Source organism: Chlorocebus sabaeus, chromosome 2, assembly GCF_047675955.1.
Source record: "Chlorocebus sabaeus isolate Y175 chromosome 2, mChlSab1.0.hap1, whole genome shotgun sequence".
Classification (NCBI taxonomy): domain Eukaryota; kingdom Metazoa; phylum Chordata; class Mammalia; order Primates; family Cercopithecidae; genus Chlorocebus; species Chlorocebus sabaeus.
The window spans coordinates 67,185,696-67,198,840 of record NC_132905.1 but is presented as its reverse complement, the minus strand read 5'-3'; the positions used below and the strand labels follow the sequence as shown (position 1 = coordinate 67,198,840).

The window sequence follows — 13,145 nt, the reverse complement described above, 5'->3', positions numbered from 1 at the left end:
CATGCCTTTGGGAGGCATGAGCACCCAAAGATGCTAATTCCAGCAGTTTGGGAGGCTGAGGCAGGAGGATCGTTTGAGCCCAGGAGTTCAAGACCAGCCTGAGCAACATAGTGAGACCCTGTCTCAAATGAAAAAAAAGTGATAAAAAGGAAGGAAATCTAGACATACCTAGTGACAGAAAAGTGTTCATGTTTTACAGTTGCAAAATAAGTTGTCATTTTGGTAAATGTATGTTGAGAATCTCTTTGGTGTACAGGACCATGGACAGTGTCCACTGTCCTTTCTGTATAGCCTAGAATATATTACAATGAATATCCATTACTGCTCTAATGGGAGAAGAACAGTAAAAAGAAAAAATTGGTCCAGGGAGGAGCTTCAGCCCTTGGGAACTGGTTTATGGCTGAGTCTCAGTTCCTTGCCTGGCTCACCACCCAGCACACGGTGGCCCATATCTCCTGGCTCCTCTTGACTTTCTGCCTCCCTCTTCCTAGGATGCTGTTTGTGACTGTAGCACCCAGTCTCTCACCTCCTGCTTCGCCCGTTCGTCCCGCTCTGCCATCCGCCACTCTCCTTCCAAGTGCAGGCTGCACCCTTCAGAGTCCAGCTGGGGTGGGGAGGAGAGGGCACTCCCCCCCAGCGAGTGACTGAGCAGCCAAATTCCCCGCCTCAACCAGCCAAGCCCCTTGATAGCAGAAGGGAACCAGCGGAGACGAGATGAGGTGAGGCGAGGGGCTGTGTCCTCAGCATTGCCTGGCCCTGGAGTGATAGCAGCGATGCCACTGCCAGAATGCAGCTTTCACGTCAAGGTAAAGCCGGGTCTCCTGCTGGCCCCTGGGTGGTTAGCTCCGACTTCCCAGGGGAAGGCAGTGAGTGGGAGAGAGACCAAAACTGGGCTTCCCAAGCATCCACTGAGAGATCCGTCAAGAGCCGATCCCTGGGTTCTAAGAGAGAGCCTTGCCTGGTTCTGCCCATGCCACCCTCTTGGAAGAGCCCAAGAAGGATACATGTCTGGCCATGCCTTTGGGGAAAAGGAATCAGAGAGATGTTTCCTGCTGACCATCCACCCCTTCATTCAGGAGGAGACACTGCGGAGAAGAACAGGCTTTGCTCTAGGGCTCAATGTTGGGTTCCTGGTGGAGCACTGCTGGGCATCATCACCATCACCTCCTTCTCTCCATCACCTCCTCCTCCTAGGCCCACTGCTCTAGATTGCTGGCACACTAGGGGGCATGATAGGGCAGTAGCCAGGGCCAAGTATCTGCTTGGAGTCCTGGAGCCCTGGATCTCCCTGCCCATAGCCTGGATGCAGCAAGAGCTGGGAGGCAAAGTGGAAATCTGCAGGGCTCAGGGTTGGGGAGTGATTGCAATTGCCTTCCTTGCCAAAGTGACTTGGGACCCCAATGTTCCCAGCAGACCCTTTGAGGATAGAAATAGGTAGAGTCAGTCTCAAGACCTGGTGCATAGATAAATGCCTGAATACACTGCCTTGATCTCGATCTCAGAGGCCTCTCCCTGGCACCCTAAGAGGGGGGAGGCACTACATGTCCACTGTGTTTACATCCTGCAGCTGGTAGGGGGGCAAAGATATTCCCAGTAAGAGACTCTTGGTTGGCCAGTTCAGGCCCAGGAGAACACCGAGAGGCCAGAGCCCAGGACACAACAATAGACTGGGGCCTGGAAACACATATCTTGCCTAGATTGTTTATTTGAATTTTTCATACTATAAATATTTAAGGTGATTTACTTTATTTTAATAATTTAATTTACCCCAAAGTCCTTAAGGTAATTTATTGGAGGTTGAAACATGCATTCTTGCCACTGGGACAACATGGGGCTTCTAATGGCATGGACAGCCCCGGGGTCCCCCGGGTGGACAAGGCAGCTTGGCAGCCAGGTTTGGAGACCTGGTCTCCTGGTCAGTTTTGGAGGGCCCCTCAATAGAGCTGGAGCCCTGTACCCCAACACTGCTGGCCATGTGGCCTCAGAACACTACTTATTACTCAATGCCTGGTACTTGGCCAACCCCAGCTGTCAGTCTGTAAATCTCACTGACAAGGTGGAGGGTTGAACGGCCATCACCACTCCCCAGACATTCTCCTTGTCTGTCTCATTTCCCTCCCTCCCTCTGACACCTTTCTTCATAAGTCGAATGTGGATTACTAAGGCTCTATCAAGAGCGTGGAGATCCTTCCAAGTTTCCCAAATGAGAACTCGCAGGAAAACGGGACTGAACTTTGATAATGTTGTTTATCGCAGCTTTGCACATAAACCTGAGTGTCTCCCAGCCTGCCTCGGTTCTCACCAGCCTGCCAGCCTTTTCACCAGCCTTTCTCCTTAGCCTTATGGCCTTTCACGGCTCTTCTCCCTGCCCCAGCTCTGCTGCCTGCCCTTTCTCACGTCCTCCGTGAGCTGCCTGAGCTATTGGTTGGATTTCAACGTGGCTCATTGCAGCATGTGGGGGAGTGCCTCCCATGGCCTCCCCTTGGTGCCGGTGAACCCCTTTTGGTTGCACACATGCTCCCCCGACACCCATAGACATGCAGCCTTCCTGTAACTGACTGGGGACCCAGAGTGAAAACACCAGGATGGATCGGCTTGTCTGCAGAATTGCCCATCATCAGGAAGACCAAAAGCCAGTAGCTTTGCTGATTTGCCCCCAGGACTCTGGAGGCGCCCATGCACTCCCACCTCCACCTGCCAGTTCCCAGACCCATCCATTCGGGATCACCTGGACCAGTTACCCCAAGTCCTGCATCTCCCTTCCCTGCAGGCTGAACACCAGGGTCATGCCAGTCCCGCCAGCCACTTCCTCCATGCCCCAGTGACTTGTGTGGGCAGAGCAGGCAGCCAGTGGAGCTGTGGGCCAGTTCCACTCTGGGATGCTGCTGCTCTCACCCATGAGGTCAGGGGGGCCCGCCAAGGTTATCTCCAGGTGAGGGGATTCACATCAAGCCACATGTCACCAGAGGCCTTCTGCCACCTCCCAGAGTGACAGAGAGCCAGGGAGGCTGCGTACCCAGCCTCGGGGAGAAATCCCCGTGGGACATGAGCCCCAAGACCTACGGACCACTCAGCCTTACCATCATACTATCCAAGATTGTCCTTGCCATCTTCGTTGTCTCAGCCAGACCTTGGTTTTCCGTAAAGCCCCAGTTTCTACTTCCTGCATGCCACTGTGCAAGGCCACTCATCACTGTTCCTGCAGAAGCCTCCGGACGTGGGGCTGGATGGGGTTGAAAACGTTACATGTAAATATTGGTTTGGTTCGGTTTTTAGCATTTTACTTGGTAACTGGTTGTGTTTTCTTTTTTGGGATGGGGGGATTGGTTTGTAAAAACTCTCTACTCTTTTGGAATGTAATTTCTAAGTTTGTTTGTTTCTTCAAATGCCTTTTAAGTCTTGGTAACATTCCCAAAGCAGAAAACTGCCTGACCCACAGTGGGGATTCCCTGGAGAATCGGGGTCCCAAGAAGGAATGCTGCCCTTCTCGAACCCTTTCTCCCCCTTCCTCCTGCCTCTCTGCCTTTTACTGCTAGCCCCTTCCTTCTCCTCCTTTATCCTTCTTTCTCCTTTCCCCATCTCCACTCTCTCTTCAACCAAAGTCCCAAGGAACCCTCGGGTCCCAATCCCCCATAGACCACTTGACTTGGGTCCATGGGGTTGGCACCAGTTGGTTGGGGGAAATGGGGGACCAGTTGGCATGATTGGCGCTAAACTGGGAAACCTCATGTTTCATATGTCTGACCTCTTTCCAGAGCCAAATCAGCCCCTTTCGGAATGATGACTTCATTGGAATGCAAATCAAGTCATTTCGGTGCATCAGTGGCTCTTAGACCTGCATGCACGAGACATCAGAATCCAGTTCCCTGACCCTGTGCCAGCCCTTTCCCCCAGTTTATTTCCCACCAAAGGCTGACCTTAAGAGGTCTTGCTTTCTATGAACTCAAGATGGAGCCCACCTGTAGGCATCCCCAGGGGCACTGTTCTACAAGTTGACTTCCGATGTGACAAGGCCAAGGGCTCAAAGACCTGACCCTCTTACACCCTGTGCTGACATGGTTCCATCACGTCCACCCACATGCACTTTTATGGTTTCATCACCCAGCCTCTTCTCCTCTGGCCCACCCAGCATCCAGGCTCTTTCTCCCTCTCCCCTCCTATCTAGAATGTCCCCTGCTTCTAGCCTCCCCAGACCCCCCAAGCTCCCACTACTTCTTCCTTAATCATAGTAATAATAATTGTCATCATCATCCCCTACACATCCCACCTAAAGCACTTTACTATTTAGAAAACGTGTCCCCTGGCTGGGCACGGTGGCTCACTCCTGTAATCCCAGCTCTTTGGGAGACTGAGGTAGGCGGATCACTTGAGGTCAGGAGTTCAAGGCCAGCCTGGCCAACGTGTTGAAACCCTGTCTCTACTAAAAATACAAAAAATGAGCTGAGTGTGGTGGTGCACACCTGTAATCCCAGTTACTCGGGAGGCTGAGGTGGGAGAATCGCTTGAGTTCAGGAGACAGAGGTTGTGGGAGCAGAGATCGCGCCACTACACTCCAGCCTGGACGACAGAGTGAGACCCTGTCTCAAAAAAGAAATCGTTTCCCACCCCACATCTCCTTCAGACCTCTCAGGGACATCTCGTGGAGGCAGCCTTGGCAGGACATGGATTAGTGCACCCATTTTGCAGATGAGGAAACTGAGGCACAGTTCTCATCCCAGAGCACAAGAAGTCACACTGAGTTTAGATGAGAACTTGAGTCCAACTCTGTCCTGTTTGCTGTGCAAATCCACTGCCCTACTGGGGGCTTTTTGTGGGTCCAGAATACCCAGAATATGCTGCTGGCCAACCCAGGCATAAAACAAGTCCATTCCAGATCACTGAGCCTGTGTATGCCAGAGGGTGATCTGAGGTCCCCATTCAGCAGAATTCTCTGAGGGCATGTTCAGAATGCAGATTCCTGGGCCCCACCTTGAATCTGCATGCTTAAACTCTCCTGGGGTTGGGGGGTGGGCGCAGCGGTCACACCTGTAATCCCAGCACTTTCGGAGGCCGAGGCGGATGATCACTTGAGCTTAGGAGTTCGAGACCAGCCTGGCCAACCTGGTGAAACCCCATCTCTACTAAAAATACAAAAATTAGCCAAGTGTGGTAGCACATGCCTGTAATCCCAGCTATTCAGGAGACTGAGGCAGGAGAATCACCTGAACCCCGGGGGGAGCAGAGGTTGCAGTGAGCCGAGATTGTGCCAGTGCATTCTAGCCTGGGCAACAGAACGAGTCTTGTCTCAAAACAAAACAAAACAAAACAAAAACCGCCCTCCCAGGGGGATCCTAGGCACTATTGGCCACACCATTGGTGTTCTTGGCCCTGATTATTAGGCTATCTTTCTTTTTTAAGTTTTTTTAAATTTAGTTTTTATTTTATTTATTTATTTATTTATTTATTTATCATTATTATTATTACTATTATTTTAGAGACAGGGGGTCTCCCTATGTTGCCCAGGCTGGTTTCAAACTCCTGGGCTCAAGTGATCTGCCCTTCTTAGCCTCCCAAAGTGCTGGGGTTCCAGGCATCAGCCACCGTGCCAGGTCATCTTCCTTTTTCTTTTTTTTTTTGAGACAGTCTTGCTCTGTCGCTCAGGCTGGAGTACAGTGGCGCCATCTCGGCTCACTGCAGCCTCCACCTCCCTGGTTCAAGCAATTCTTCTGCCTCAGCCTCCCAAGTAACTGGTATTACAGGTGCGTGCCACCATGCCTGACTAATTTTTGTACTTTTAGTAGAGACAGGGTTTCACCATGTTGGCCAGGCTGGTCTTGAACTCCTGACCTCAGGTGATCCACCCACCTTGGCCTCCCAAAGTACTGGGATTATAGGCATGAGCCACCACATCCAGCCTTATCTTTCTTTTAACCGAGAAACATGATGCCGTATCTTAAAAAGAGCACTAAGCCCTGAGCAGGGACTTAAGGGATCGAGTCCCCAACCAAACTGATTTTATTACTCAAAAAGGATTTTCAAAAAGAATCAGAGGCTATTTACAATATTAGTCAGAGGGTTCAATAAAATAAAAATAGGAAGTAAAAAAAAAGACATTTTTATCTAAATCTAACTGGTGTAATTCCCATAATCATGCAATTAAATTTTACTCTTCAGTTTCCTGGCAGCCATGGTAAAAAGAGAAACACATCAGGATTTATAATTTTCATCATCCAATTATGGGAAGCAAGCATGTTTGCCCCAGGAGATGAACTCTTCTACTAATTTATAGCATGTATCCTTTCATCTGGGGCCACTGAGCCAGTTGGTGAGTCAACGGGTGAACCTAAGATGCAAGGATGTTTTCCAGGTGACTATTTAAAAAAATAAAAAGTCCACCAACGTGAATGACGTTGGCAAGATCATGTGGCTAGTCTATACCTCAGTTTCCCCGTCTATAAAGTGAGGATAACGTCCCACCCCATGTAACTGTGGTGAGGACCAACTGCAACACTGTGCCTGCGAGTCCCCTTGGAAAAGTGTAAGGTTCTACACAAATGGAGAGTGGTCTGACCACACTCAGTGTCCCCAGCCCAGCCTTTCAGTGCCCTGGCCCTGGGGTGGGGGACAATACCCTCCTTACCCCATTCACTAGTCTTCATGAATAGCAAGGAGGCCATAACATAATTTGGTCTAAACCCCTTCCTTTTTAAAAAAATTATGGCAAAATATGCATAACGTTAAATTTTCCATTTTAAAGATTTCTAAGTGGCTTGAAGTACATTCACAACGTGTAACCGCCACCTCCAGAACTTTTTCATCACCCCAAACTGAAACTCTGTACCCACTAAACAATAACTCCCCATTCCCCCTGTCTCCAGCCCCTGGTAACCTCTATTCTACTTTTTTTTTTTTTCCCCCTCTGTGGATTAGCCTATTCTAGGTATCTCTTTTAAGTAGAATCATACAGTATTTGTCCTTTTGTGTCCAGTGCCCTCATTTTTTGAGATAAGGAATCAGGTCCAGAGAAGGCAGTGGCTCACCCAAGGTCACACAGCAAACCACAGGCAGAGCCAAGACCAGAACCCAGGTTTCCTGACTCCCAACAGGTCTTGCATCCCCAGTAGTGAATGAGACACTGCTTTGACTTTCTGTAATCTTGGTTTAGCCCTTTCCTCTCTCTGGGCTCAGTCTATTTCCTACCACTCACCCATTCTTTCTTTATCATCTCCCTCCAAAGTCTCTTGTCCTCCTGCCTCCTCTTCTCCTTGGCTGGTTCCTACCAGCAGATGGAGTGGCCCTGGCCCATGCCAGATTTTCCTCTTAGGGGTCCGGGGCTCACTGTAGTATTCAGCCCTCAGTCCTCCCAGGATGTTCCTCCCAGCACTGCTCCCTCCTGCGGATTTTCCTGTAACCTCAGTAACTCGCTTCCCGTCCCCCTGCTTCCTACCAGGGAAGCCTTCCTGTTGCGTCTGTGGTTTCCCAGCTCTGATATTTGCTCTCAAATGTGGTGGTGTCCTGGTTCTGTGTTTATTTATTTTGTGTTTTCTCACACCCAAAAAAAAAAAAAAGGCCTCTTCCTCCAATGCATCAGGAGGCACCAGCCCTGCCAGGCCTTCTCATTGGGCTCACCACTCCCCAGCAACCCCTGAGGCCCACCCTTGAGCCACGCTGTCTTCTCTGTAAGCAGCCTGCCAGCAGCAGCCCCAGCACTTTGGACTGGGTGTGTGTGTGGTGGTGGGTGGGGGGCTTGGATCCCTCCTTTTTCCTTCTCCTGCCCAGTCCCAGATGGCCTTGGTTGTAAAGCAGGTGCTGCCTGACAGGTTCTTCTCTCCCTGTCTCTGGTCATCGATCCATCTCTTTGTCCATTCAGTATCCAACCATCCTCTCCATCCTCCTCTGGACCTCACCACTCTCAGAGCTGCTTGTCTTGGCAGAATCTACAGTTCACCCCGACTCTACCCCTTACCCCTCCCAACCCAACAGTATTTGCAGTTTGCAAAATCCACAGACCCAGGGTCCTAAGGGGAGTGAGGACATGATGCTGGGCCCATGTCTCCTGCTCAGGGCTTCTCTCCACCGCCAGCCCTGCCGCTCCTTCCTCACCCTCCTTGGAGCCTCCTCTGCTGCTTGTCTATCCCAATGGCCCTGCTCCCCTCCCTTCTTGCCCTTCACCAGCTTTCTGGACACCATGCCCTGAGGAAGGGACCTTTAGTTTTCTCTAAACATCTTTGAAGGGCTGAAGCAGTCAGGGCCGGCTGCCTTGTCACTCTTTATTTGGAAGCTACTCAAACCATTCCCAAGGAGAGGGGCCTCAGCTGGCAATCTGGAAACCTGGCCCAGGTCTGGGCAGGTGTCTTCACTTCTCCTACCCTCCCAGTCTTGTGATCCTGTGATGAGCACCAGGATGGTCCTGTGGGCCCTAGAGCACCCCTCCTGCTGTAGGGTTCTGCAGCCCATCCTTTCTCTACTGGGCCCTGGTATCCTGGCTCCTCTCAGCTCTGCCGCTGATCTCTGTGCCTTAGTTTACTTCTCTGCACGGGGGACTAACCCCAAGACCATTTCCAGCAGCTTCCCAGGTGATGTCATGCCCCAAGGCTGGGCTTTGCCAGCTGTGACCCAGCTCCTTAATGCTGCCCAGGAGGCACCAGGTTGCTGAGAATGGGGTGACTGCGGGCACTATTCTCAGCCAGTGGTTCTTGTATTGCATTCCAGCAGCAGGGATATCACCTGGGAACTTGATAGAAGTGCAAATTATTGGCCCCACCCAAGACTCACTGAATTAGAGCTTATGGAGTGGGGCCTTACAAGCTGGGGTTTTAAGGAGCCCTCCAGATGATTCTGACATGCATAAGAATATGCCAACTGCTGATCTGGGCTAGCCATTAGTATAGCCTGAGGAGGGACTGGGACTGGCTAGGCCAAGAACAGGTGGAAAACACCAGCCTCATCTGGACTCCTGAGATTGGGAATCACCACCAACAAAAACCAACCCTATAGTCGCTCCTCTCGGAAGAGGAAGAGAAGTTGGAGGGCCTGGAGAAAGCATACATCGTTTCTTTCCCTGCTCCTGCACTTGTCTTGGTTTTACAAAAGGCTGTGTGGATGGTGCCAGCCAGGGAGGGTGTGGGAGTCCTGGGGAGGCAGGAGGCAGAAGACCCTGACTGTTTATCCCTTGGGAACCTCACCATAAGCCAGATAGCCCCTCTTCAAATGGAAAGAAATCTTAACTCCACAAGGAAAGAATCCGAAATCCCCAGTTCCTCCTCCCAACCCCAGGGATACCTTGTAGACAGTGCCAAAAAACAGCTCCAACCCCCAGCAGCTGGGAAGAGAGCCAGAAGCTGCCCTTCCTCCTCATCCTGGCCCCTCCCCAGCCCCCGCCAATACTGTGAACCCCCTTCCCACTCAGCCTGGTTTCCTGGTGAGGGTCCTGCAGTTGTAGGCCCTGGGGGACCCCCAGGGCAAGGCCCATGGGAGGGAAGGGACCAAGGGCATCCTTGGGCCAACTGTCCACCTCTCTTGTTCACTGTTCTCTCCTTTCCATTTCTGTCTTCAAAAGGCTCCTTCCCAGGATGGATCGGGTGCTAGGACAACTGCAGTCCAATCCACCAGCTCTCCCTGCCCCTGTGTCTTATTTCAGACATGAGAATAACTGTACAGTGTAAACTTATAAAGCATTTTTAATGGTTGTAGATTGGAAATAAAGTATGTCATATGAACAGTTGCCGTGGACTTGGCCTCCTCTCTGATTTTTCTAATGAGGTGGGTGGGGGCCCCAGCAGATTTGAAACCTAACTTTTCCCCACTCCCAGCTGCCTGGGAAGTGGGGAGCCCAGGGAGTGCCACAGCCAGCTGGCTGGTTTGAAGTCACTTGGGAGGGGCCGCCAGGTGTTCCGGCTGCTGCCTGCTGATACTTCAGCGTTTCCCACACAGTGTGATGTGAACACTGAGAAACAAATGCAGTCTTCAAAAAGAAGAAAAATAGAATTGAACCACAAAGGACTTTAACAATTTTATGCAAAAAAAAGATACTTTTAGATGTGTGTCAATTGTCTATTGAAATGTAATTAATTATTCCGAAACATTTCTTATACCCCACAGATGCTATGGGTCAGGAATTTGGGAGCTGGGTAGTTCTGATTCAAGGTCTCAGGAGGTTGCAGTCAGTTGTCAGTCAGGCTACAGTCATTTGAATGCCTGATGGACTGATGGACTGGAAGATCCATTTGCAAAGTAGCTACTTCTCATGGCTGGCAAGACAGTGCTGGCTGTTTGCGGAGGCCTCAGTTCCTCACCATGTGGACCTCTGTAGGACTGCTTGCGTGCCTTCACAACATGGCGGCTAGCTTCCCCCACAGCATGTCATCTGTGAGAGAGCAGGGAGGAAGTCATGATGTCTTTTATAGCTAACCCTTGAAAGTCACAGACTAGGCCGGGCGCAGTGGCTCACGCCTGTAATCCCAGCACTTTAGGAGGCCGAGGCGGGCGGATCACCTGAGGTCGGGAGTTCGAGACCAGCCTGACTGACATGGAGAAACCCCGTCTCTACTAAAAATACAAAATTAGCTGGCTGTGGTGGTGCATGCCTATAATCCCAGCTACTTGGGAGGCTGAGGCAGGATAATCTCTTGAACCCGGGAGGCAGAGGTTGCTATGAACCAAGATTGCACCATTGTACTCTAGCCTGGGCAACAAGAGCAAAACTCCGTCTCAAAAAAAAAAAAGAAAGTCACAGACTATAATGTCTGCAGTATCTAATTGGTTATATGGACCAGCATTCTTCAGCATGGGAGGGACTACACAATGGCATGAACACCAGGAAGCAGGGATCATTGGGGGCCATCTTAGAAGCTGGCTACATGATACTTTCATGTATCTCTTTTATGAGGGGCTAATAACAGCCAGGCATGTGCTGGGTATTGAGGATACAATGGATGGGCCTGGAAGATATGAAATCAAATGTCAATGGCAGGGGGAGCCCAGGGTGCTCAGCCAGCCCAGAGGAAACAAGAAAGGCTTCACAGAGGAAAGGACATCTGAATGACACCTAAAATTGAGATGTTGACCAGATGAAGGCCATGGTGGGGTGTTGTAGGCAGGAGACTGAGGGGAAGTGGTTCCAGGGAGAGGGAATAGCATGTGTGAAAGCCTCGTAGAAAGAGAGCAGAGCAGAACTGGGGAACTGAAAGAAGAGGCTGGGTCAGATCACACAGTGCCTTTTTTCTTTTTCCTTATTTTTTTTGAGCTGGAGTCTTGCTCTGTTGCCCAGACTGGAGTATAGTGGCATGATCTCAGCTCACTGCAACCCCGGCCTCCCAGGTTCAAGTGATTCCCCTGCTTCGGCCTCTCAAGTAATGGGGATTACGGTGCATACCACCACGCCCAGCTAATTTTTGTGTTTTTAGTAGATGGGTTTTTGCTATGTTGGCCAGGCTGCTCTCTAACTCCTGATCTCAAGTGATCTGCAGGCCTTGGCCTCCCAAACTGCTGGGATTAGAGGCGTGAGCCACCACACCCAGCCTAATGACACAGTGCCTTATAGGAGGAAAAAAAAAAAAAAAGTGTGCCTGCTGTGGACAGGAGGGAGCCATGCAACAACTCAAAGCAGGGAAATGATGTAGAAGATGTATTGGGTCTGGATTCCATGAAATCATTTTCTCACTGTGCCCCAGGATGGCCAGCCCTAGCTGGGAAGGAACACTGAGTTCTCTTCCTGGGACATTGACAGAGAGGAGTTTAAGAGGCAGGCAAACATAAAAGGAACTGGGTACCTCTCAACCCCAGAAAGTGATATTCAGGGAGCCAAGGGCAAATCTCTGCTTTCAGAATGGCTGCTGCAGCCAGCAGGCCGGAACCACAGGGTGGAAATTTCAGGCAGGCAGATTTTTGTCTCCCACCAGAAAACTTTTCCAAGGACCACAACTGCTATGGAAGGATGACCACAGTCAGCTCCAGCTGCCTCTCTCCAACCCCTCTTTTGGACTTCGTGGGCTGCTTACAATTCAATATTTGGAAGTTTCCTTGTGAAAGAAAGGACTGTGCACATCCAAGGGGACATTTTGGTTGCATCATGCTGAGTGCTGAGGAAGCAGCCCGCTCTCTGGTGCCTCCTAGGCCAGCATGGGATAGTGGAGCAGGCACAGATTGGGCTCCTGGGAGCACAGAAAGGACAGTTGGTTTTCAGCCTAAGGCCAGAAAGAAGGCTTGGAGAGAAATCAATCATTCCTTAGCTGAGGCTTAAAATTGGAGGATGTGGCCGGGCGCGGTGGCTCATGCCTGTAATCCCAGCACTTTGGGAGGCCGAGGTGGGTGGATCACGTGAGGTCAGGAGTTTGCGACCAGCCTGGCCAACATGGCAAAACCCCGTTTCTACTAAAAATACAAAAATTAGCCAGGCATGGTGGTGGGCGCCTGTAATCCCAGCTACTCGGGAGGCTGAGGCGGGAGAATCGCTTGAACCCGAACCCGGGAGGTGGAGGTTGCAGGGAGCCAAGATCGCGCCACTGCACTCCAGCCTGGGCGACAGAGCGGGACTCCGTCTCAAAATACAAAAAAAATTGGAGGATGTCGCCACGAAAAGCAGGGAAAGCCTTCCCAGGCAGAGGGAAGAGCGCCTGGGAATACAGCGCCTCAAAAGGCACCTGATGCCCTGTCCCCGTCGTGCCCGTAGGCCCAGCTCGACCCGCCACACCCACGGGCCCCGACCGTGGACACTGCAACCACGAGGGGGCGCTGCGACCTCCTCCCGGGTGAAATGAAACCCGAGGGCAGGCCCCCACCTCCACCAAGCAAGTAAAGCAAGCCGTTTGAAGGGGTGGCCTGGAAATGAGAGAGAAAAAGTCCTAGAGCAGCAGTGGGATAGACTGAGGCAAACTGAGCTCAGAGCTCCAGTCCCCCCTGGGGAGAGTCACGGTCCACATTTTGGGAGTTAAGAAGATAAAGGGAGTGGGAACCAGAGCCTAGCAACGGGGACAGCCCATCAGATGCCTTTTGAGGCGCTGCATTCCTCCGGCAAGAATCTCTCCGGGCCTCTGTTTCCCCCATCTTAGATGGGCTCTGGGGCCGTCGGGCGCAAAAGGACACGATAGTGTGGCGGGTCCCGGAAAGGGACTCCCCGGGCGGGGTGTTGGAGGGAGGTGGTGACGTAGCCGGACAGGATCTAAAGG

General features: G+C 51.3%; 1 protein-coding gene across 1 annotated transcript in view; it reads left to right on the top strand.

The window, feature by feature from the left end:
• MTCL2 (microtubule crosslinking factor 2) overlaps positions 1 to 9,703 on the top strand; it is an 85,932-nt gene extending 76,229 nt beyond the window's left edge. Inside the window, exon 15 of the mRNA XM_007964121.3 lies at positions 492 to 9,703. Coding sequence (XP_007962312.3) covers positions 492 to 644 — 153 coding nt within the window. The 3' untranslated portion in view covers positions 645 to 9,703. The remainder of the gene's footprint in view (positions 1 to 491) is intronic.
• The last annotated feature ends 3,442 nt before the right edge of the window (positions 9,704 to 13,145 follow it).